Source organism: Ambystoma mexicanum, chromosome 6p (genome assembly GCF_040938575.1).
Source record: "Ambystoma mexicanum isolate Mex_15411 chromosome 6p, UKY_AmexF1_1, whole genome shotgun sequence".
Classification (NCBI taxonomy): domain Eukaryota; kingdom Metazoa; phylum Chordata; class Amphibia; order Caudata; family Ambystomatidae; genus Ambystoma; species Ambystoma mexicanum.
The window spans coordinates 507815356-507840540 of NC_090935.1; the positions used below are offsets into that span (position 1 = coordinate 507815356).

General features: G+C 47.1%; 1 protein-coding gene across 3 annotated transcripts in view; it reads right to left on the reverse strand.

Moving 5' to 3' along the window:
- Positions 1–25185, reverse strand: part of PDE4D (phosphodiesterase 4D) — a 1909329-nt gene that overhangs the window by 857338 nt on the left and 1026806 nt on the right. The window contains exon 1 of one of the 3 annotated variants that reach the window (XM_069627323.1): positions 10063–10735. The exons of the other annotated variants lie outside the window; for them this stretch is intronic. Coding sequence (XP_069483424.1) covers positions 10063–10127 — 65 coding nt within the window. The 5' untranslated portion in view covers positions 10128–10735. Of the gene's footprint in view, positions 1–10062; positions 10736–25185 lie in introns of those variants that run through there. 3 annotated transcript variants of the gene reach the window in all.

The following is a 25185-nucleotide window of genomic DNA, read 5'->3' on the forward strand; positions in this document are numbered from 1 at the left end:
ATGGCTTGGGGTCAGGAATCGTCGTCTCAGTGCTGGTTGGCCGGTCTGAAGCACTGGTTGAGGCGTCTCCGATGGCGTGAGCGACTGTGGCATGACAACATTCAGTGTGCAGTCTGTTGCAGTTTGAGGGGATTGACTGGCTCGAAAATGTCCTTTAAGGCCGACGTTGGTAGATGCTTGTCGATGCACTCATCCTAGCTTCTTCACTGGGCTTGTGTCGTCTTTTAAGGCGGATGGCCCAAACCTGAGGAGAGTGTTGCAGGAAACTGCTTCTACCTTGTTTTGATTCAGAGACTCTCTGGCACTTCCCACCTAGGAAGCTTGCTGCAGAGCCTAGAAGGGCACGCTGTGTGCTGGCTGGATATGGGTTCTGGAGCTGCAGGAGGGTCCTCTGGATTCAGTATCTCCCTCTGTACCCTGGGAGATGTTTAGTGGAGGGATCTTGCTTCCCTCTTTGGTAAATCCTGGCCTTCCTTCACTGGCACAAGCTGTAAGGCAGACTGTACCTTCAGCCAGGATCCAATGCTGAGTTATTCTTGTTACTCCTTGCAAAGTCTTCAGATGACCTTCCCAAAAGAGGGGCTCAGCCGTCTTTTAAAGCCAAATGGGCCACAGTGATTGGTGTCCTGGGTCCCTCACAAACAATCTCCTGTATGCATGAGGTCATAACCAGAGTGATTTGCAACAGAAAATGTAAAGTGGTGAAAACATGTAATACCAAGTGACACCCATCTTCCTGTCTGTTGTGGATCAAAGGGTCTCTCTCGTTAATTGAGACCTCTAGTTCCTGATTAAAGCAGCAGGTCTCCCTTGAATCTGTGGTGAGAACAGAACTTCTGACCCCATCAAATGACATACTCCTACCCTCTGAATGGGGTGCCCCTGCGGGGGTTGCCTACTGAAAACACATGTACGAGACATGACTGCTCACTGTCATTGAACCTTTTTGGCGGGAGCTGGCTTCGGGTTGACACAGTGCATATGAAAGGGGTGTTGGGGGTTCCTGTCTCCTTTGTTTTAGCCTTTGCAGCTATGCCCCATGTGGGGCTGTTTGAAGTATACTCTATGAGTATGTTAATTATGTTAATTGCTGCCACCATCTGCAGAGGGTAAACAGACAGGGTGGATCCATGGAACCTTTGATAGTTAATTAGGCTGGCCAATGCAGGAGGAGGGTTTTAGCCCTCCCCCTTCTGAGATGAATTGTGTACTCCACCTGTCAGATCCTAACTAAATAGACAGGGAAGACAGTGCCTGTAGGCTGTATCCACACAGAGTACACAGGTCTATGTGTATGTCATACGGTGAGCATAGGAAAATGTGTGCGGATTAGGCCCATACACTTTCCTTAGGTTGATCTTCCATCATTCAATTTAATTTCAAATTTCAAAAAAGCCCAGCCAAGCGCACACCCACCGTGCGGATGGTCAAATTCCTCACAGCCCCTATTTTCTGAATGAGCTTCGTGTGTTTGAGGGCGGAGGGCACAGACTACATTTCTGTTCAATCACCTTCTATGAGTACGTGAGTGACATTTGAAAGCGGGAAGTGCATCCCCAACAGCATTTGTGGTTATTTGGCAGAAACATTTGCTTTAAAAAGACACCCCTCGACATCACTATTCTACATCCTCTTCTGAGAAATGATGTCAAAGCATCTTTTAGATGTATACCATACTCACTAATAAAAGCCTAGACCACTCTGGGGTCGGATGCAGGACAGACACGCAGGGCGGACAGACAGACAGAAAGACAGACAGACAGACACACACACACACATCATTAGATCACAAAGAAGACACTAGAGAATTGTAGATGCTAGAACAGCAATGTTTAAAGGCACCCCCTGTACTGCAGCACCTGAGGTTTTGGAGTGGGATAGTGCACCGCGACTGCAGAAAAATGAGGGGTAATCCTTACAACACAGAATTCTTCCTACTCAGCCTGATACCCTAATCTACCTATCCATACCTGCTTGTTTGAATACTGTAGGAGTGTCATCACTCCACACTGCACGCATCAGAACTGGAATACTTTCCACACAGAGCGCCAGGGGACCACTCCGGTGGTGATAGTGCGCGGTACAAATATCCTTTAACATTAACACTTTACCCGTTCCATCCACCCACATCCACACAAGAAACACTGAAGTTAAGTCAAAATGCACTCCACCTGCCTAAAATAATCCTGCACTCCAGACCCATATTCCAGGGTTCTCTAGAAACGCTCTCCTCTCTGCCCTTGGAAAGTGCAATCTATAGATGGTTCATGATCAGCGCTGATCAATGGGCAGACCTTTCTGGGTCTGAGATCTGGCATCATATGTCTCTCCGCACCTCAGTGCCGGCCTACCGCAGCCCTCACACTAACAGATATGTGCACAGCTGACCGGAGTGTACAAGAGAAAACTCAGCACGCTGCAGTGCATCGCGGTTTCTGTGTGCTGCGGTACCCTGGGTTCAATCTTCCTGATCCTCTCTGTGGTGGGCATTAGGAGGCAGGCATTACAAAAGGCGACCAATGTCCCCTCCCTAGAGAGCCCAGAAGGTATTTGGTGGTCTGTTATGCATCCATATGGGGAAATCTGGAAAAAGCACTCTAGACACTTTATAAACTAGGCACGGTTACCAGAGCAACGCTAGCAGGAGTATGGATTTCAAGCCTCGGTTTAGCGACAGTGTAACTTTTTCCTCAGTGATGCCTAGCCAGAGCGAAACTTGGTAAACAGGTTTTTTCCTGGGAGATCGTGTCGCCCTTGGCCTCTGGTGTCCGCGGTCGGTGGGCGTGGCTAGGGACGAGTACAGGCTTTTTAGCAACCACAGAAAGATTGAGGGCAGGAATAAAGGCGAGTAATAGACTAGCGAGGATCTTTAACGTTGACTTGGTTTTCGCTGGGGGAAAGGATCTAGTGCTTTGGGAGCCAGCACAGTGTTTGTTTTCCTCATCTGATCCTAATTGTACACAACATTTAGATTAACATTTTCCTGCTTGGACCTTCAAAGACGTCTGATGCCATCTAATAAAAAATAAATACGGGTCAGCGTTTTGTAGCATAGGGGACCATTTCACATGAGCGGGGTTCAACCGACAGTTTTGCCCCCTCCACCTCCTCGGAACTCGGTCCACTACTCCAAACTCCGCTCCCACTCAGGGCTGCCACAAGGTGTGGTGAGGCCTGGGACAAAACATTTGGAAAGGCCCCTTACGATTTTCTGCACTGGGGCCAGCAGCGGCACCTCCGCAAACAGGACTCAAGAAAACTCCCTTGACTTTGTGTGTAGAAACCCAATTATGGTTTATTACTACAACTGCCAATCAACTACAGCAAAGTTGGTTTCCTCTACTGAAGAAAGGTTTATGCCAGACAATCTTTTTTATCATATGCATTAATATACATAGGATGGCATGACAGCATGTGGTGCGTGATGCCAGCATTAAGGAGCACCCGCCCCTGTGTGAGCATTAAAATACACATCATACACAGTGACAGATAGGTGACGTATAGTGGAAGCTGGTGAATTTCTTAACTGAAGGGGCTTAAATGTTTGTGCCAATTATGCAGGATCAACAGAGCACAGTGAGGGAGCCCAAACCAAACAAGGGTTGCTTGAGGGGGTTTCTCACTCCCAGGAAAATTTCTGAAACATTGGGTTAACATGATGCATTTGACAGCAGTTTCTTGGTAAAATTGTGTAGAAATCCATACAGTTTGCAATTGGTTTTGTATGGAAGCACATGGAAAAATCCAATAGTTGCAAGTCACCAACCGTACACAGGAAAATGTTCCAAAAAATTCAATGCCGTCTTTGCACACAACATATGCTAGTATAAAAATATATTCATACTGGTTATTCCCATGTATGACCATGCAGGATGCACCAATATATGCCATTATTCCATGTACAGAATCCCAGCCAGTAAAAATGCCATGCCACAGAAAGTATGTCCAGGCTGACTGTGCATCATAAGTGTTATTACTGGCTAGATTGGCCTAAATTCAATGTGGGCCAATTTAGCCAACCAGTGTGTTTGTTTTAACATTGATGCATAGTCCTGTGCATCAAGGGTAAAGCAAAACAGTTTGGGCTTTCATGTAGGCATGGGAAAGGCACTGCTGTATTGGTATTAACTGGCCGTTGATCGTAGCAGGTGCAAACCGGTGTGAGTATCTGAGCATCTAATAGCAGTGCCTGGCAAATGCCTAAATACTTATGCACAAGCCAAAACTGTTGGCTTTGCCAATGTTTGTTTTTAACAGGACTTCAGTGAAAGACATGCAGGGTGCAACACCATTGAGCAGATCAGGCTCTAGCCCCATACCGAAATGCTGGGCTTTGTTGACTCAACCTGGCTGCATGGGCAGCACCAGCCCCTGACTAGGGAGGGCGAAAGCTCTCCCACCTTAAGGCAGAAGGCCTCTTTCGGTGTGTCGCCAGCCCGTAGCTCTCGTTAAGGAGTGGCAGCAACATCAAACATGCAGAGCACAAAAGCCTATCCATGAGATATCAACAGACTAACTTTGATAAAGCCAAAGACTTAACTTCTGGTCTCAGCTTTTAGATGGCCCTCCTCTCCAGAAATTAGCATAGCATTATAAGTAAAAAGCCTCTGAATTAGGGTGCAAGATACAACTACTGGCCAAACGGAAGGTGAAATAGCCATGCAGCTTTCCAACTGAGCTTAGGGAATTGGGAGGGAAGTGGGAGCAGGGCTGGTTGAAGATGTGTCAGGGCTGGTGGGGGCCCATTTCTTTGTGATGTTTGGGGGGGGACCCCTGGCCTTACAGATTGGAAAAATGGGCCAAGGCACCTGTGTAGTGCTTAAATCAATAATGAAGTCAAAATAATGCAGTGAGGTGGTTAAATGCTGCAGATTATCAGTAGGTTTCTGTGTCATAAGGCTGCCAGCAAGGGAGCAGCTGCTTGGGGCCCATTTCAACTGCACACGCTGAATGACCCAGACTCCATCCCTCAGTCAGGAGACTGACAGCGCAATGGGTTTATTGGCCCCACATTGGCCCCAATCACTATCCACTTTCAAAACTGTCATCCACCCCCTGCCCGGCTGACCAACAGAGTTGTGGCCAGACGGAACAGGACACAGACATTAAACAGTGGCTGGGATTTGCTGCTGTAAATAAAGGCCCTGCCATTACTAACATAACACATTTCAAGTTTAGCACCTGCATTCATTGCATGCATGTTTAGGTAATTGAAATTGTGATGTGGTGTTAGCACTTGCATGCCAGGGGGGTGATTAGAAGGGAAGTGGTGACATGAGAAATCTCATTCTCACAGCAGTCCTTAAGTGTGACATTTCAGAAATGAAGGAGAGAGTTAGTTGCTTCTAAAATTGAAACTTCACCAGAATATTCTGTTTCGAATGTGGAAAGATGTAAGATGCTCCCACACACGCAAGTGTGCCCCTCCCCCACAGCCTCTGAAGTTAGCACCTCTCCCAACATTTGAAGAATAAGTCACAACCGGCCCCCTTCTCTGCCCCCCAAAATGTTAGCCCGTGTGCACCTCTGATGCCATGACTCCACCCCTTAATTAAGTGGCCTGCATTAGGGGTGGACTGGCATGCACGCTCGCATTTAACACTTTCACCCCTGCATTCATCCACCAGTCAACCAACTTACATGCACTCATAAATGAAACCAAACGCAGCATTGACACAAATATAAACACCAACATGCACGCATGCCTTCATACGCATATACATACTCATTTAATTTAAATACACATATATACACATTCAATTTAAAATGTAAAAAAAAACACCTTACCTTCATGCACCCTTCAAAAGCACCCGGGCAGCCACGGCATTCCGACACGTAGGCATGCTGTCTGACAGGAGAGAACGCCTCTCCTATAGTCAGCGTGTTCACGCTGAGCAACGTGACCAATCTGACTGACAGGAGAGGAGTCCTCTCTCGTCATTCAGCATGTCCATGTTGTCAGCTGAATAACAGGGGGCAGCAGAGCTCAATTCTGAGCCCTGCTGTCTCCCATTATTTTGCTGTTTGTTGCAGAGCCAAACTGCTTTGCAACAAACAGCAAAATCATTGCAGGGGCAGAGAGCAGACAGCACAGTCCCCCGTGTGAATAATAGCCAGGGTGGACTGTGCTGCTTAATACTAGGGAGAGGGTGATGCGAGGCCCCCCACAAGCGCAAGGCCCGGGGCAGTTTGCCCTCAAAGCCCCCCCCCCCTCGTGCCGGCTCTGCTCCCATTCCAGCCTTTGTCGGGTCCCCCTTTACATTTTTTCCATTTCCACCACTGTTCAGGATATAATTGAGTGCTGTCATCTCACACCAGTGAGGGCCCTCAAAGCCCTGACACCATTTGTATGACCCCCATTTCACCCCTTGAGTGAATCGTGTTTCCTCCTATGCTTGTGTGATCTACGCTGTTCCTTGTGCATTCAGCGCACAGCACTCAGTTTTTGGTCCCTGTTTGACCAAAAGAAAACGTACTTAAATAAATGCCTAAAAAAGGAAAAGACCCCTCATACTAGACTTTGCCTTCAGTCAGTGCTAAAAACACTACAAGCGTTACAGATGTCATGGGTCTACTCAACGGATGTCACAGCCCACGCAGGGGGCGCAAGAGGTACAGCCGGCATAGCGGGCGCCCCTCTGGCCTCCTGCATCCGGCTCGCTTCCCATCACTTGAGGGGGGAGGAAAGAACATGCCCCCAGTGGCCAGCCAGAACCAGCTGGCCCTGGGGAGACACTTAAATATTTTGGGCTGCAGGAGGTCACCCTCTTTTCAGCCCGGCAGTGACAAGACTGTTCAATATGATTGAGCAGGAGGGCTGGCTGCATGAATTAACACATTTGTATTTCAAATAGATGTTGTTTGCTGTGTTTCTAACATGTTTCTTTCTGTCACAGGCCAGGTTACAGGGGCGGTCGTAGATATTGATATTGATATTTTATTTCTATCGCGCTTGGACACAAGTGTTTCAGAGCGCGACAAGGAAAGGGAGGGGAACAGGGGAGAACAAAACAGCGATCTTACTAGGCCCTGTGACATTGAGAACACGCAAGTGCATGGGAGAGAGGAGGGGAAAAGTGCATGGAAGGAGGGAGAAGTGGAAAGTGCGAAGCAGAGGAGAAACAGATAAATAACAATAAATAAATAATAAATGCAACAAACAGTGGTAGTACAGCCAGCAATTTGCAAGTGCTAGGTTTAAGGCAGCAGACAGGCTAGGTCTGATAAGTGCAGGAAGAAAAAGGGGGGAGCTGTATGGGTACAGATACAGACCCCAGTGCAAGGGGTGGCCTGGAGGCAGTGCGGGAGGGTGGCGGGGTGAGCAGGCACCTGGGCCCGGAGAACAGAGGGTGGCTAGGTGCACAGTGTCAAGAGAGGACAGATCAGCAGGGGAGATGGGGAGCGAAGGCGGAAGAAAAGAGGAAGGTCTTGAGGTGCTTTGGGAACCAGAGATGGTTCTCCTCAAGTTTTAGAGTGGCTCTGTTCCAGAGGGAGGCCCCAGCTGAAGACAGATCTACCGCCAGCTTGTTTCTTTGAAAAATGACTGACCCTGAGGGAGTTCGAGGTAGAGAAGCGAAGAGCTTGAAAGGGGAGGTATTTGCGGAGGGATAGCTGAAGGTATAGGGTAGAGAAGGAGTCACGCTGCAGATGCTGCAGCGAGCATTACCCACTGGCTGCACAAGCCAGGATGGGGTTCGACAGACACTGACCCTATTAGGCACAGTTGGGACTCCTCAACAACTGATTGCAGTGGCCCGGGATTGTTCGCTCCATCCAGGGATATGGAAGTTGACTGGCCTGGCAGTCAGTCAACCAGTGGCGGGCATACGCGCTAGAACCGAGACCGGATGTGACCGTGTCACCCGGAAATATTCCAAACCGATGTGAAGGCTCACTAGCTTGTGAAACCCCAGAATGGTGAGGGGCTAGCCGTGGAGGTGTTTTTAGGCCAGGCACACTTGTGGCCCGGGCAAGGCTAGGGCAACCCGTTCGTTTTTTATTTTTATTTTGCAGTTTTAAAGTGCTCACACAGCCTGGGGCCTTAGAGGCGCTGTTACCGGATTATGTTTTAGTTGCCTATTTATAATGCGCTTAATACCCAGAGAATTCTAAGCGCGGACCTGGGGATCAGACCTGGGTTGCTTCGTGTCGTCCTGTTTCCAAGGCGAGCACGTTGCCGCTGAGCTATCCTCCCGGGACGATTCAGTAGGTTGACTCTAATAAAGTGATGTTTCTTCCAATTTCAGAATTGTTTGTGTAATTTATTTGTGTGTTAACGCATGTGAAGAATGTCAAGGATTGGGGGATTCAGTAGGGGTTACCCCTCTATATGGCTAGGTGGACACAGACTTTCATCTAGCTTAGAACTGGACTGGCACCAGCCTGACTTGATATGGCCGCGGAAGGCTCCAAGGTTTGCCGCGGGATGCTTTGCGAGGTCATGTGCACTCATACGTCTCTAAATTCTCCGTTCTAGGGCCATTTAAATCTATTTTTACGTGGAAAAGTGGATCAGCCCTGGTTGTCCCTGAGAGCGAGAGGCCCTCTAGTGCCAGCCCCTTCACACGTGACATATAGTAAAGCCCTGAGGCCACCAACATGCGTGAGAATCGATATGGACTCCTCTGAGCTCTCCTCCCGGGCTGCCGGATGCATTTCGCTCTGGATCAGCAAGGCCTCTGCGGTAATTGCGTCAGAAACATAACACGCACGATACGGATCCCGAGACGTGCCTTTCCTCGTCATTCGCTCTAATTATCCGCAATCATCTTGGGAAAAACAGGATAAGTGGCATTGTTTTCGGTTCCAACACTAAGGGAAACGTTCATCTAGACCTCAGCGGGAAGAGGTACCTTGGAATGTGAGTGTTTCGCCTCCCCGGGGCCATGCAGCCAACGCAGACGAAGGCGGCGGCTTCAGGCGCAGCGCAGCAAAGATGCAAACCAGCACAGCTCATCTGCCACCCAAAAATGCACGGCCGAGTTATACCAAATAAGGTCAGCTTGACATTTTACAGCTAATAAGACGGGAGCCAGCACAGCGACAATCCCAGCGCGATGTCTCGCGGATGCACCGGAGACGCGCACGTGCGCTGAAGATCATTGCAAGTGCAGCCCACAAAAAGAGATGCGCCGCGCTCGCGGTGGTGTCTCGCAGCACTCCAGCAGTTCCCACACACATGCAACACGCACGTGCCCGACACAAAGTAGCATCACGCCCGGTGCAGAAACCCCACAATGAATGGATACGGCGGCGTGTTCCATTATGATACAATTGTGATTCAAGATTAACACATATTCGATTTATCTGTCCTCTATCACAAAAAGAACTGAAAAGCACGCGCATCGCCATATCCCTTACACACCAGAAAGGTTGCACAGCGAAGCAAGGATTGTGCACCAACACAGTTTTGTCCAAAAGAAATGTGTTCTAGGTCCCTGGAGCACAGGAATTGTGCAAAGCATCGTGGGGTCATCATTCCCGCACTTTGCATCCCGCCCCGCCTGCAAAACCAGAATGCCGTTCTGCTAGCACGCCATGTTCACGCTGGCAAACCCGCACTGCATCCCGGTGCTTTCAACACTTACTAAAAGCAAGCAGATTCCACAGGAATCCACGACACATTCTTACTGCCATGCGCAAATGAGTGCACGCACTTGCACTTCTTTGCATTACCAAGTGCCAACATGCAGGTACACAAGTTTACATTAGGTTTTACGTGCATTTATTGCACACGAGTAAAGTTGGTGGGGGGGGGGGGAATGTTCGCAATCCCTTCCGTGCAATTTCGAGATTTTAGAAAATGAGCCCCTGAGTGCCACATCTAGCAACTGTCTATCGACAATAAAGAACAGGTAGATTTCAAGTGTTTAACCTGCAGCGCAGGGCAGTACTAATCCCGACTTCCATACATTGTCCCAATGGTGTGATCTTAGGCAAATAACGTTTGCTTAAGATCACACCCCAGCATTTCTTTCACAACTAGAAGCTCTAAGTGTGGATTCAGTTTGCACTGAGCATCGTACAACAACTCACTGAGAAACGTCAAGGGGATCGCATTACCATGTTCCATCTGTTGTCCGCAGGGAGCTAGTCGAGCGCGACCTTGGTTTCATGACAATACTCATCTCGCCGAGACTTTCCAAAGTGTCCGCACCGCGTGAAAGTTTCACTGGCCCTGCACCCCTGGCGCCAGGCGCCCCGTGGGGAACATGCGCGTGAGCCCGACGTGCAGGCACCCGGGGATGCTGGGGTCCTGAGGCGTGATGTCCGGCATGGCTTTTTCCCTTTGCTTCCTGTGGGAAAGAATGGCTTGGCACTGCGTTAGCCCAGACGAAACTCCAACCCCTGCATGATGCCTTCTATCCTACGGACCCATGAGCCCCTGCCTTCCGGAGCGTATCCCGGGGGTGACAGCGGGTTCCCTCACACCGCCTGCGGAGGGACCGCGGATGAAGTCTATCCAGCCCGGAGTGGCCCCACGGTGGCTGGCAGCGCCTCCGGAGCCCCGGCTCGCGCACCCCGATGGCAGGAGTTTAAGGCTGAAGCGGCTCCTTCCAACTCCAGGTGCCACTTGCAGGAGCAGGAAGAAGGCGCGAGCGCGAGGAAACACCTCTCGGGCTTCCGTAGAGGTGCGACTGTCAGGCAGGCGTCATTAGGTCATCCCGAGGACTTGGGAACAATGCCTTCCTTCACCTCGGGGCTGCTCGGCGAGCACAGCCTCTCCATTATCCCCACGACGCCGGCACTGCCAGGATTTGTGAATGAAAGAGAAAAAACACGGGGCGGGCGCGCGGCTCCTGCACAGCGTGAACTTTGACGTCAGTCAGAAAGCAGCCCAGACCCCGCAAGGAGACTAATGGGAGATAGATGCTTGTAATCAGTTCTGCAGAATCCACACCTATTACTCACGGCTCACCCAGGTGCTAAATGTACTATAAGGAGGAGCCCTGCCACTCGAACCAGTGTATAGTGCTTGAGCAGCAGCACAGGCACTATTTCCGTTTAACACTGAAGGCAGGCCTCATTTCGAGTTGCGAGGTATTTCGGAGGTAAATTCTCAGAGATACCACCAAACGGATTTACAGTTACCACCACTTGGTCCCGTGGGTTTACTGCAGCATTACAGGTGGTGGTAGGTATGTAAATGCCAATTATCTGGAATCCACTGGACTCCATTGGGGATTTTTGGTGGAATTACCACTGGTGGAATTACGAGTGGTAATTCTGCAGACTTTTTAGAGGAGAAGTAGACGAATCACCTCTGGCATCATGCTGGAGGTACATCCTCCCCTGTTCCTCCAAAAATCGGTGGAGTTATCACTCGTAATTCCCCCAGTGGTAATTCTGCCAAAATGTGTAGTTTGGGGGTAACAGAATTACCACCACTTTTTTCCTGCACCGCCAAACTCGTAATGAGGCCCACATTGCTTTATATGATTTGGTGGTAGTTCAGCCATAAATCTTCAGAATTACCACAGAAATAGATTACCGTTAAACCTGCTCAGTCCTGTGGGTTTACCACACGATTGCAAGTGGTGGTAGAGCAATGTAATTCCCCATAAGGTATGGAACCGCTAGCCCTATGGGACATACACTCTATACAGTACATACAAAAAAACTATACACAGGCACTTGTTTTGTGTTGGCAATAAAAGGCTGTGGCTATTTATTAAACATTATACTAATAAAACATACCAGAGTATTATGAGTATTCCCCAACAAACAGGTGTGCAGTGTTTTCTTAGTGCTGGACTTTTGTGCACTTGGGCCAGGAACTGGAAGTTGCCCTTCATTGCTCACAGGGTGCACGCAGCGTGTGCTCCCAGGTGTGTGTTTGGGACCTGTAAATTGGCTGGTGAGCACTCTCAGTGCCTGATGGCAGTTTCCTTCCAGGCCCGTGCCGGCACACCTGAGTGGGTTCACGGCCACTCGGGCTCCCCCAAAAGACGCTTGCTCTATTTACACCCCTCTTGTTGCCAAACATTTCAGGATCCCTGTTTGGAATCACTCCATCCTTTTTACAGACAGGCAGGCTCCATCTTTGTGGACTAGGTCCGGGTCAGAACATTCTATACTCCTGTGTCTAATGAAATTCAGGCCCCTGCTCATGCAGAATGTTTCTGCAGTTTTGCTTACCTTTCTCCTATGTCAATGGCTCTGTTTGTCGAGGCCCCATTCCATATTTTTCGGGGCAATATTTCCAACATAAATATATCCCTGTCTTTCCAATATCCTGCTAGCACTTTTTGGGATGGACAGATGTCTTCTGTTAGTTGTTTTCTTCCTTTCCTTTCTTTACCAGATCGCCCCCCGCGTATCACCAGGTATTCTGGGGGCTCCCTGAAGCCCACCATGTCTGCTAGCCTCTTATGTATGTCATCCCATGTCATGGCTCTGGTGCTCCACCAGGGAGTGACAGTGTTTCTAAAGGGTCCACCTTCCTGTCCTACCCACAAAGGAAAGGCCCACGATTCAGGCTGATTTGTAGGGATCTTCTTCATCTGTTGAGAGATATTTGCTGGCCTTATGTATCTTCTAAAACACCCCGATGTCCAGCCTCCTATTTTCTTGACCCCTTGCAGTCCTATGCTCCCACCCCATGCAGATGTTGCTGCTCCAATTCCGAAGGCTCCATATTGTGCGTTGTCCCAGCCAGCCATAGTGATGGCCTTTTTCAGGATGACCTGGAACTGAGGGCCTTTCCGTCCCCGTCTATTAAGAACTGGCCCCCTGTGTGTTGGCGAGTGGCAAGTAAATCATTTGTGATGCATAACAGGCAGCTTGACACTATCTCGATGAAGTATAGGTTGATCAACCCACTTTTTCCTGTTTTTGTTTTTCCTATTTCCATTGTCATGCAGTCCCGCCGCATGCACACTTCTAACATGGCCAAACCATCATTGGCCCTTGTATTAGAAGTTATCAGCTCACCGACTCTAAGGGCCCCAAAGACGGCCAGCACAAAAGCTGCCTTAAATAACTTGCTCTCATGTATGTGTGAATATATTTCCCATAGTTTTAACATTATTGTTTTTAGCTATTCAAAATTTAGGGGGTGTTTTTTGTCTTTCAAAGGCCCCTCAAGTTTGCCCCACCCTATGAAAGCATAATCTATTAGTGCGCTGTGGGTTGGGTCTTTCTCTCCCAGCTAATTTCACAAAATATGCTATGGCTCAGAGGTGCATCCTAGCCCATGCTTTCTTTTTATTCTAGCTATAAGCCCATGCAACAAATTTGTTTACCTAAATCTCATTTACGCCGTCTGTGTGTGCAACATTTGTAATTTCTTTTACTGTAACCAGGTACTTACTGTATTGCGTGGCTGTTTTCTTTGCCAATGCCTTGTTGGACAACTCCATCAAAACTCTTGTGGGTGCCTTGGGCTGTCTGATATGTCTTGGGCTGTCCGAAATGTGCATTTGTCGCCTGCGGATTTCTCCTTCTGACACAGGCCATTCAGCCAATCAGCTGATTCTATGAGTTCCCTGTCACCACCTTCCAACCTCTTTTGGCACTTCTGTCATTGGCTGGCCTGCGTCTGGTCGGAGGCGGTGGAATGTATCCCCTGTAAGCAAGTTAATGTGTCAGCTACACCATTCTCTGCTACTGCAATGTGTTTTGCCCTTATTTGTATGTTGTTGTATAGAGAAATTGTGGTAGTTGCCCTTAGTACTTTCAAGACCCAATGGCATGACGTCTTTCTTTTGTTGATGATGGTAACCACCGCCATATTATCCGACCAGACTACCAGCTCTTTATTGCTTAAATCTGCGACCCATAGCTTTAAGGCAATCCATATGGGTAAGATTTTCAGAAGCATTATGTTCCTGGTCAACCCGTCCATGTGCCATGCCTTTGGACAAGGGCCCGCAAACCAACTTTCTTCCAAATTTGCTCCAAAACCTTTGCTGCTTGTGGCATCGGTGAATAATACTCTTTTTTATTCAGTATTTAATGGCATGCACCATATGACAGCCCCATTGAAATTCTCTAAAAAATGGTCCCTTGTGGGTAAGTCTTTTCTGACCTTTTCTCCCAATCTCATGTGTAGGTGTCGTTTTTTGAAACCTCTCGTTTTTAGTTCTAAACTTATGGAAAAAAACCTTCGCTGCAGTATCACCCTTCCTGCAAAGTTGAGGATGGCTACTAATGAACATATTTCTCTCACTGTGCCTTTGTCTTTCCGTTTTAGGCCTTCTATTTTTTCTTTAGGAATCCTGCATTCCCCTAACACCATGTCTATCTCAATGCCTGAAATGGATCAAACATTCGAAGGGCCTGCTGTTTTTTTCATGGGCTAACGAGATGCCCCATGGCTTCTGTACATTTTATACATTTGTCCAGGGTCTGCTTGCAGATGTCTGAAGCCCCGATCCCTGTGATTAAGAAATCATCCAGGTAATGGGCTATGGATGCCTCCGGCATGTCCCTTTGGAATGCCCATTAGAGGAGACAGCTAAACTTCTCAAAGAAAGCGCATGAGATGGCGCAGCCCATGGGAAGGCATTTGTTCACATACATTTTGTTTTCAAATTGAAAGCATAGCCGTGGATGTGATCTGGGTTGTACTGGTAAGAGACTGATAGTGGCTTCTATGTCCACCTTGGCTAGACGTGTGCCTTTTCCCACTTTTCTGACCAATCTAATTACTTCTTGGAAACTGGTATAAGGCACTGCTGTGTCCAGCTCTGATAGGCCGTCATTTACTGACCCGCTTGAGGGGAATGATAGATGATGTATGAGGTGATATTTTCCTTGTTCTTTTTTGGGAACCAGTCTCAGAGGAGAGCAGATTAAATTGCTGAAAGGTGGTGCATCCCAGGGACCATTTATCCCCCCCCCCCAACTCTAATTCTTTCTGGATTTTCTCTCTCACTGCTCCAGGATTTTCCCTGTCTGATTTGAGATTTTGTGGGATGTCACCTGAGCTGTTCCCTTTGAATGGGATGGTGAAGCCATTTGTGAAACCCCCATGTAAACATTAGCTTGCTTGCCTGTCAGGGTATGTGTCCAGCCAGCTCTCCATAACCTGCACCTTATGGGTGAGTGGCCAATGTCTGAATGGTTTCAATGGGTCCACATGCTGGATGTTCCCGGGGGTGGGGTGTTCTTGTGCATTTGGTAATGCAGTGTTCCCCCGTATCTGCTGCTCTGGTGTTTATATCAACATTCCTTTCCATGTGCCCTTGTGCTCCATGGGGGTGTCCGCTCTTTCCGCAGCACTGGACATTTTTGTAGTCCAGAGGGCTCCAGGGGGATTTTCAGTAGATTTATTGCAGGTGGAATTACTGTGCTTTAAACCTGACACTTGTTTGAGGAAAATTGGAGGATTTACTACCAGCGACACACTGGAGGTAAATCCGCCACTTTTCCTCCAAAGATCAGCAGATTTACAGCACAGTAATTCTGCTGTTAGAAAATCCACCAAAAAATGATCATTTGACAGTGTGAGAAATTCGACCATCTGCATAGTGGGTGTGTGTTCGCCTGGGCTTTTTTGAAATTTTAAATGAAATTGAATTGTGGTAGATCATCCCCTGGAAAATGTGTGGGGCTAATCCGCACACATTTTCCTATGCTCACTGCATGACATACACACAGACCTCTGTACTCTGGGTGGACACAGCCTACAGGCGCCGCCCCCAAACATATTTAGTTGGAATATGACAGCCAAGAGTACATCAAGGCATCTCATAAGGGGGAAGGCAAAACCTTCCCTCTGCCATGGCCAGCCTAATTAACTAATAAAGGCTTCATGGATCCGTCCTTTCCTTTGTAAGCTACTGGTGGCAGCCTCACATAATAATCAGAGTTAATTCAAACAGGCCCAGGTGAGGCCTGGTCACAGGACTAACAAATGACAGGAAAACCACATGAAAACCTTTGATATGCAGTGTGTCAACCTGAAGCCAGCTCCCGCCTCTCAGTATCACGGGCAGTGACCGGTCATGTCTAGAACTATGTGGTTACTGTAGTCATCCCTGCATTGGGTCCCCATTCAGAAGGTACGAGTATGTGGTTTTGGTGGAGACCAAAAGTCTGGTCTCACCACAGCTTCAAGGGAGACCTGCCAATTTAATCAGGAACCAAAGAGAGCTCAATTAACAAGAGAGACCCTTTGATCCACAAAAGACAGGAGGATTGGCTCATTAAGGTAGGCTTAGCCTACACCAATCACAATGGCCCATTTCGCCTTAAAGGAGGGCTGAGCCCATCTTTTTGGCAGATCATCTAAAGGCTTGCAAGGATTTCCAAAGAGTGAAGCAAGATCCCTCATCTAAACATCTCCAAGGGAACATAAGGAAATACTGAATCCAGAGGACCCTCCAGCAGCTGTAGAACCGGTACCCACCCAGCACACAGCGTGCCCTGCTAGGCTCTGAAGCAAACTTCCTGGATAGGAAATGCCAGATAGTCTCTGAACCAAACCAAGGACAAGCCCATTGCCTGCAACTCTCTACTCAGCTTTGGGCCATCTACCTTGAAGGACGACACAAGACCAGTGAAGAAGCTTGGATGAGTGCATCAACCAGTTTTCACTATAAAGGACATTTTCGAGCCAGTCGATCCCCTCGAGCTGCAATCAACTGCACGACTGACTGTTGTCACGCTGCAGTCGCTCACGCCGTCCACGACCCCTTAAACATAACTTCGCCAATCAGCTTTGAGACAATCATTCCTGACCCTGAGCCGCCGTGTAGGCCAGCCAGCAGTGTCCGTCCAGCCTCGCTTGCCGAACTGCCTGCAGCCTGATACCCACAGCTGTCTCCCATCTTGAACTCTGTCGCAGGAGCTGCAAAGTGCCCTGAAACCAACTTGACCCTGTCAAGCAGGAAGAACCTCTAGAAGCACATGGTACATTGTGGGTCTGTCCCCCTGGTCCTTCTCCGAGGGCCCATAGTGACATTGTACGACCCATTTCTCCCTTTCTAATGAAACCAAGTATCCTTGAACTATTGCAAATATTTACTCTACCAACTCCCCTCCTCTTGAAACTGTCTATTCTCTGCATTCCCTTACAGGGTGTGTTGTATTTTGTAGTGTGCTAGAACCCCCTGTTGTATTAATAATATAGTAGATATGTGTGTGCAACCTTGGCTGCACAGTCCCTTTTATCATTGGGTAATAATAGTATTTTTGCTGTGTTGCAACTAACCAACGATCCGCAACCTTATGGAGATAAGCCTGCCGTTCCGTCCACTTTACCAAAATTGGACAAGGAGGTTTATAATTTGCTTGTGTTTCCAATCTGTTCGGATCCCTGCTGGTGTACTAGAGGTGTGGGGCCGATTGATGGTTTAGAAATTGATATTCATCCCGGGACCACTGGTGCCCCAGAAGTTAATTTGTCACAGATAGTGTGGGGAAAATGGTGGTAATTCTGTTACTGTAAAAAAAAAAAAAAGTGGCGGCAACGGAACTACCCGCACTTTTTTCCACACTGCCAAACTTGGAATGATTCCCAGTGTGTTCAGTTGGCATGTACTAATGGGCTGTGTGTACTGATCTCTGAATAGGAGCATAAGCAGTTCTCAGCAGAGGTCCCACACTTTCCATGGGGGAGCACTGCCACGTCCCCACAAGTACACAATGCTTGCAGTTGAGAAGTACTGACACTTCTCAGCAGATTTACAATAGTTTCAATGGGAGAGTACCAGTAGTCCTCAGCAGGATTAATATAGATCAGTGGAGAAGTAGTGGCACTTTATAGCAGTGGTTTCAATGGTAGCAAGCAGCAGAGGTGCAATACTTTCAATCGGAGTGCACAGACACTTCTCAGCCAGGGTGCAATAGTTCCAGTTGGAGAGTTGCAACAGTCCTAAGCAGGGGAATCCTAATTTAGTAGTGACATCTCTGGGCAGTAGTGCAGCGGTTTGAATGTGAGGTAGCCACAGGCTTAATTGGTGATGCAATCCTTGCAGTGGGAACAAGCTGCAGTTCTCTGTAGAGGTGCCATCCGTTCAATGAAAGTACCCGGACACTTCTCGTCAGGCGAGCAGTAGTCAATGGTGGCATTCCAGAGTCTCAGCAGGGGCACTATACTTCAGCAGATGAGTAGCAATACTTCTCCTAGAAAGGTGCAGTTCCAGAAGCTCTCAGCAGGGTCACAAAACGGTCAGTGGAGGAGTAGTGACACTTATAGGTAGAGGTGCAATTCTTTCAATTGCAGTGGACAAATGCTTCACAGCAGGTGTGAAAAACGTGCAATGTGACAATTCCAGCAGCACTCAGCATGGGCACTTACAGTGGAGAAATAGTGATGCTTCTCAGCAGTGATGCCATACTTTGAATGGGAGAGTTACAGCAGTCCTCAGCAAGGGTGCTATACTTTAGCAGAAGAGTAGTGACTATTCCCATGGATAGGCACAGTTCCAGCAGCTCTTAGCAGGGTCACTTTAATTCCAGGAGAAGAGTAGTGACACTTCTCAGCACCAGTGCAATACTTTCAATGGGAGTGAACACACAATTCTTAGCAGGAGTTCAAAATACTCAGTGGGAGAGTTCCAGAATTCTTAATCAGGGGTATTATTCTTTAGTGGGAGAGTAGTGAGTCTTCTCATTAGCGGTTCAATTGGAGACAGCCACGGTTCTCAGGAAATATGGAATACTTTCAATGGGAGTGTACAGACACTTCTCAATACTGGTGAAACACCTTTAATGGGAGAGTTCCAGCATTCCTCAGCAGGGGTACTTTCAGTGGAGAAATAGTGAAGATTCTCAGCAGTGGTGCCACACTTTGAATGGGAGACAACCACAGATCTCAAGAGAGGTCGCATACTTTCAATGGGAGTCTACAGACATTTCTCAGCAGGGATATATTATTTCTAATAGGTGAGTCTAGGCAGTGCTCAGAAAAGATGGAATAATTTCAGTACGGGAGATCCAGTTATCCTGAGTAGGGGCACTGCACTTTCAGTGAAGGGGCACTTCTCAGCGGCAATGCAATGGTTTCAATAGGAGTGAGCTTTAGTTCTCGATAGGGGTTCCATACATTTAATGGGAGATAACCACAGTACTCAGCTGAGGTGCAATGCCTTCAATGGGCAGCTCCAGCATTCCTCAGCTGGGGCACTATACTTTACATTCAGTGGAAGAGTAGTGACACTTCTCACAGTGGTTCAATACTTTCAATGGGAGTGTACAAACACTTCTCAGAAGGCATGCAATACTTTCAGTGGGGGAGTTCTAGCATTCCTCAACAGAGGACTATACTTCAGTAAAGGAGTAGGGACACTTCACATTAGCAGTGCAATACTTTCAATTGGAGGCACCCAGTTTTCAGCAGAGGTGATATACTCTCAATGGGAGTGTACCGACACTCCTCAACAGGGGTGCAATATTTTCTCTGGGAGTGTACAAACACTTCTCAGAAGGCATGCAATACTTTCAGTGGGGGAGTTCTAGCATTCCTCAACAGAGGACTATACTTCAGTAAAGGAGTAGGGACACTTCACATTAGCAGTGCAATACTTTCAATTGGAGGCACCCAGTTTTCAGCAGAGGTGATATACTCTCAATGGGAGTGTACCGACACTCCTCAACAGGGGTGCAATACTTTCTCTGGGAGTGTACAGTGTGGCAAATCAGACATTGGAGATGGGAAGGAGGACATGGTTCAACGGTATCCTTTATTAAAGAGATAAATGAAACCTCTTCTAAACCTTACTCCTACGAGGGATTCCCTAGGCTAGAAAAAACAAAACATGTACTTGTCAGGATGTCGGACAAATACATTCAGTCCTCTGTCCGAACCTATTCTAACCTATCGACTATCCTCCCACTATAGAAAGAAAGTCCCTTTTATCATTGGGTAATAATTGCATTTTCATTGTGTTGCAACTAACCAATGATCCACAAACTTTCAGAGATAAGACTGTCATTCCGTGCACGTTACCAAAATTGGATAAGGTGCTTATAATTACAATCTGTTCTGATCCCTTCTGATGTATTATAGGTGTAGGTCTGATTGATGGTTTAGAACCCGATAATTAATCCTGGGCCACTGGTACATGTAAGCAAGGCATGGTATCAAAGCAAGACAGACACAAGTGATCACAGTTCAAGGGTGTTTATTGAACTGTAAAGTGGGTGAGATAAACATGTATCTAACCCTAAATCTAAGATGGGAGCAAGCTACGACCATCAAATAATAAGAATACACTGCTAGTGGAGTCTAGTCAAATAAAAAGAGCCTATACTAAGAAAACCTATTGCCAATCCTTATCACTATACTACAAAATAGTGTGGGATAATGTTCACAAGAAAAGAAATAACTGTTCACAAAATGGTAAGTCAGGATGTTATGGCTGGGGTCTCCCTTCCCCCCGTTTTTAGCACGGGACAAGGCGGGACTCTTGAGCACAGCACACTCCTGGGCTTCTCTGGCATGAGCTCACAGTTCCTTTTCACTATTTCAGGGCCTTCTGTACCCAAATCTCTTCTCATGCAAAGTCTCTTGCCTCAGAGGTCTGTTATGCCAAAACAACAAAACAAAAGTTCTTTCTGATAACTTTCACATAGGGTGAATACTCTTCACCCTTGGATCCCCCTCTGCTGGCTCCGATCCTTCTTTCAGCGACAACCTACCAAAGCACTTGCCAATTTAATCAGAGACTTCCGAAGGACGTTCACATCTCACTGGCTGGGTCACTCTGTTAGCCTATGGCCAGTGCAGGCTTTACAAAATCACAATTTGTATGGCATTCCCCTCAGCTGGGTGCAAACGTCCGTTTCACAGTTGGCTTATCGTCACAACTTTTCCAATGTGTCAAGGACTTTCTATTGTACAAGGGGTTTTGTTCGGCCCGTGTATGACCACCTTGACACCTCACATCGGCCTTCTCTAAGGCCTCTTGGTATTTGTAGTTTTTTCCCCCTTTTTGGTCAACACATTCTCTTTGTTCAGGAGAGGTGTACCAGTTTAATTCACAAAAGACCTCTGTCTCTTAATCTTCTTAATGTTGCCACTGCAACCTTGAGTCTGACACAGACCAACCCACCATCAGGTTTGTCTGACTGACTGGCTGTGCTAAACTTGTCAGCGTTTCTTTTGCTGTTGGAGTCAAGGAAGGTACCACAATCGCAACTACGTCTTCCCGCCTGGCTATCAGTGCAGAAGGGTTCCATGTACCTCTGACATCCGTCATCCCACTCGTCAGCTGCGATTCCCGGTCTTATGTTTCTATCTTCTGAGGATTATCAGGTATGGGTTGAAAAGGCCAAGGGCAACTCCATCCTTGACGTTCTTTCAGGTCTCGCCACCTTTCCTCTCTGTTTGAACTGCCATCTGGAGTAGTGGTTCCCTTGTGAATTCCACCTTGCTCAAAGTGTGCTCTTTTGCTCCGCCTTTAATCCCAGTGGGGAAGGCATAGGGCAGTCAGGTGTGTGCAGTTGTCGGCAATTGACTGACTCTGCCTGACCCTTGTGTTGGGACATGTCGGGTAAATGGCTCTGGTATTAGCCCGTTGTCGTTCACAGTGAGAGAAAGTGTTCATGTTGGAAAAGGGGGGTAGAGTTTCTAAGTATCCTATTGGGCATGATGGGGAAAAGGTGTCATAAGGAAGGGGATACCGCATCTCACCCTTTGGTGTCCCACTTCCACGCCCGAAGACTCCCCATCCAGATGATTCACCCGCACTGGTCCACACCCAGGAACCTGATCCAATAGCGATGGCTGTGTCCTGGCCACTTGGATGACAGATCCCAGGGGACTAGCGGGTGAGACACCTTCAGATTTCTCACATATCCCGGATGTTGATTCGTCACAAGCCCCATGTTTCCTTTGGGCTTGCTCAGCCAGATGTGCTTGGTTACTCTTTTCACCCATTCCTGAAGTATTCCGGTCTGTTTGTCCTGCGTGCACTTCCGATCTGGTAAGCCCAATGTGGTTAGTGGTTTCTTTCACCTCTTCCTGGGGTATTTTGTTCATTAGCCCTATGATGGCTTTGGGCCTTTCCAGCACTGTGTGGTTGGTCATTGCGCCCCCACTGTTGCCGTAGCTTCCTCCTCTCCAGCAATTTCTCTCATTCTGGCTTGACATACCACTGTATTAGCATCCCTCCCTGGAATGGACGGGGGGACTCCATTGGGCCAGCTTTGCATAGAGCGGCAGAGACAGATCCAAATAATAAACCAAGCAATTCCCTTTAAATGGGCCCTGTATGTGTTTGGCCATTTCAACTTCCATACAATCAAAAACATGGGGGGGGGGGTTGACAAGAGAGGAGGTGGGATAGTATCCCTACTTCGGCATTCCTTGTACCTAAAATGGGGGTTACCTCCAGTGGGATCCCACTTGCCCTGCGCCTTAGCGGGGATATCATGGAGCAGGTTCACCTCCTTAGTCCCAAAGGCCGAACCATGTCTGGGGATGCATGTGGTCTTGTGCAGAAGGATGTAATCTAGCAGTCCGGGTTGCACTGCCCCTTTTGGCGTGAGACCTAGCCTGATATGCACATGGCCTTTCCCCTTCAATAATGACTTGGCAGGCAAAGAACGATGGTGTGGAGGGTAGCCCAGAACAATGCCAGAGGTTAAGATTCATTCTAAACCTTCCAGCCATCATCTCTGTATTTTGTTATAGTCACCCTGTGGGCTTTAACAAACAGAACTGAAGAGCCTTAATAAAAAAGACCTTCACACTGAAAATGGGGCTATTAAGGTAAACTTTGGGGTGGGGAATTCTGCAAGTAACACTAGGAAGTGATATGTGAATAAATGCCTATCTGTCATTACAAAAGGAAAAACGCCTTTTAATTCACAGTGGCAGAAGAAATTCAAAGGCCCCTTTCACATGAAAAGCAGGATTTGCAGACACCGACACTAAAATGGCTTTACATATGTGGTTGCAGTTTGAAAGCAAGACATTGCATCAATGTTACTTTGCTAACATAAACAAGTCAGGGAAAAACATAATGTGAGTTGACAGGATGTAAAGTATATTATGCTTCACATGCAAAATACCGGAAAGAAGTGAAAAGAAAATGTCACTGTGTTTCCATGGGTCACATGTAAATTTTATTTAGGCCAGAGGCAGACCCTTTGCTTGTTAATTAATTAATTAATGTATTTATTTATTTTGGGCAGACTTCACAATGGACTCTTACATTGCAAGCTTGGCTTTTACATCTCGGCTATTTACACCTGCAATAAAGTGTGGCCTGCTAAGGGTGTTGAAAACAAACTTTCCCCAGACCGGTTGGCTCTGAATGCTAATTTCTGTGAAAGGCAAAGGACCTAGCCAGTGCATGACTGAAATGCGGGAAGAGCTGCAATCAACAGAAGTTGAACGCTAAAAGAAATACAAAAAAATAGAAGGTTTTTTAGACCAAAATTGTGGTCCACTTCAGATATCAGGACAGGAAGCCAGATGTCAGCAGGCCCTTGTGACATCACAGCGCTGGCCTAGCTCATTATCTGCAGTGGGAGATCTCTGTGTAGCTGATGCCTCCCAAGCATTTACGATGTGCATCCTACCAATTTCAAACAACAAAGAGGCTAATAAAAACACAGTACAGGAAGCTCTTGTTACATGCTGGCCAGGAATGGCAAATGGCCTGGAGGAAGGGAAGTTCACATATGCATAACATGAAGATTTCCAATTAGTCTATCATAACTTAAGCATGTTTCTCAGCAACCACAAGTCGCACTGCATTAATTTAAGTGACATTATTAAAATAACTTCAAGGCGATTTTGTTGCAATAAAATTCATCCACCTACGAATTAGGGAATCGTAATAGCAAGCTAAATGTGTTCCTGGCTGCTATGAACGTGTCCCAAATTTAAAAGTTGGCGAACTGGAGCGGGGTAACACTAGGCATTTGGAAAGTAAATTGCATGTTCATAACTATTATACTTTTTGTATAAATGGCAGAAAATTGTCACAGGCCCGTGCAACATGGTGCAGACTTGGCCAGTGTTTTGTTAAATTCTCCATGATTAGCTGAAGCTGAAGTTTTCCCACATAACTAACAAAAAGATGACATGAAAAAAAAAGGGGGATTTCAAATGGGAGCTGCTATTTTTCTGCTCTAGACTCCTAAATGAATCCCTAGAGAGAGGCTGGACTTGTGGGAGAGAAGGGTAACTGTTGAATCCTGGTTGTGAGAATTCTTGCAGGGCACCTCCCAAAATTGAAATCGTGTTGGTGTCATCAGTGGTATATAAATAGGATGCACTGTAGAATGGGGAAGCTGCTAAAAATTACCATCTGACAACCGCAAGGAAACACCAAAGGAGATTTGCTGAAATTGCCTCAGGCTGGAGCTGTCTATTGCTGGCGAGGCCTAAAAGCTGACTGGGTCCTATGGTGAAGAGCTGGGTACCATCCTTGAGATTGGTGTGACCAGACCCCTGCCCTATCCTCCAAGAGGGGCCTGAAATGCATCTGGCTTTCCTGAACTTCAAAAAGAGGTTTTCAATATAAATAGAATTGAGCCATTTGAAAGCAAAAGGTGGGGGAATCGGCTTGCCTTAAATCCTTTGCGTTCATAGTGGCAGTGGGGGTGGCAAAATGGTGTAGATCTGCAGCTTATTTAACAAAAAATGTTTATTTAATTAATTCCTCTTGGCAGAACAACCCAGGGTGATTTTTGTTAACATTCAAAATTAACAAAGCTCCATCCCAGTGTGAGCTGAAAACTATAGACTGTAATGTAATTGGGTAATCCTATTTGTCCTGTGACCCCGAGTTCTTTAAGTAAGAGGGGTATCATTGGCCCTAAACTAAAAAACAACGTTTCTGTCCAGCTTCCCCATCATAGGCCTTTAAGTCTGCAATACAAATTTTCTAAATCATCCCATTTTATTCTGTCCAGCTGCCCCAACCCAGACCAAAGAAGGGGGTCTGAAAAAACAAACTGCTAATCATTCTGTGTTTATTTAAAGCAAAAGTGTGGGTGAAATAATAATTGCTGTATGTATTTGTGCAAATCTGTAAACCAAACTACAAGCCCGATTTGTTAATTGACCAGTGTTGAATCTGTAGAAAGAAAGAGAAGTACAGTGATTTGTGCTTTTCCCAACCAGCTTGTGTGATTTATTTATGTAACAAGTAGTTTAATTGTGAGCCACAAAGAAGGCGGTGTGTATAGTTTAGTATGATCTCTATTACCCATAATTATAATCAATACAAATATATTTTGCTGTACACCAGCCTGGCTCTTGGCTCATTGGTAGCTCAT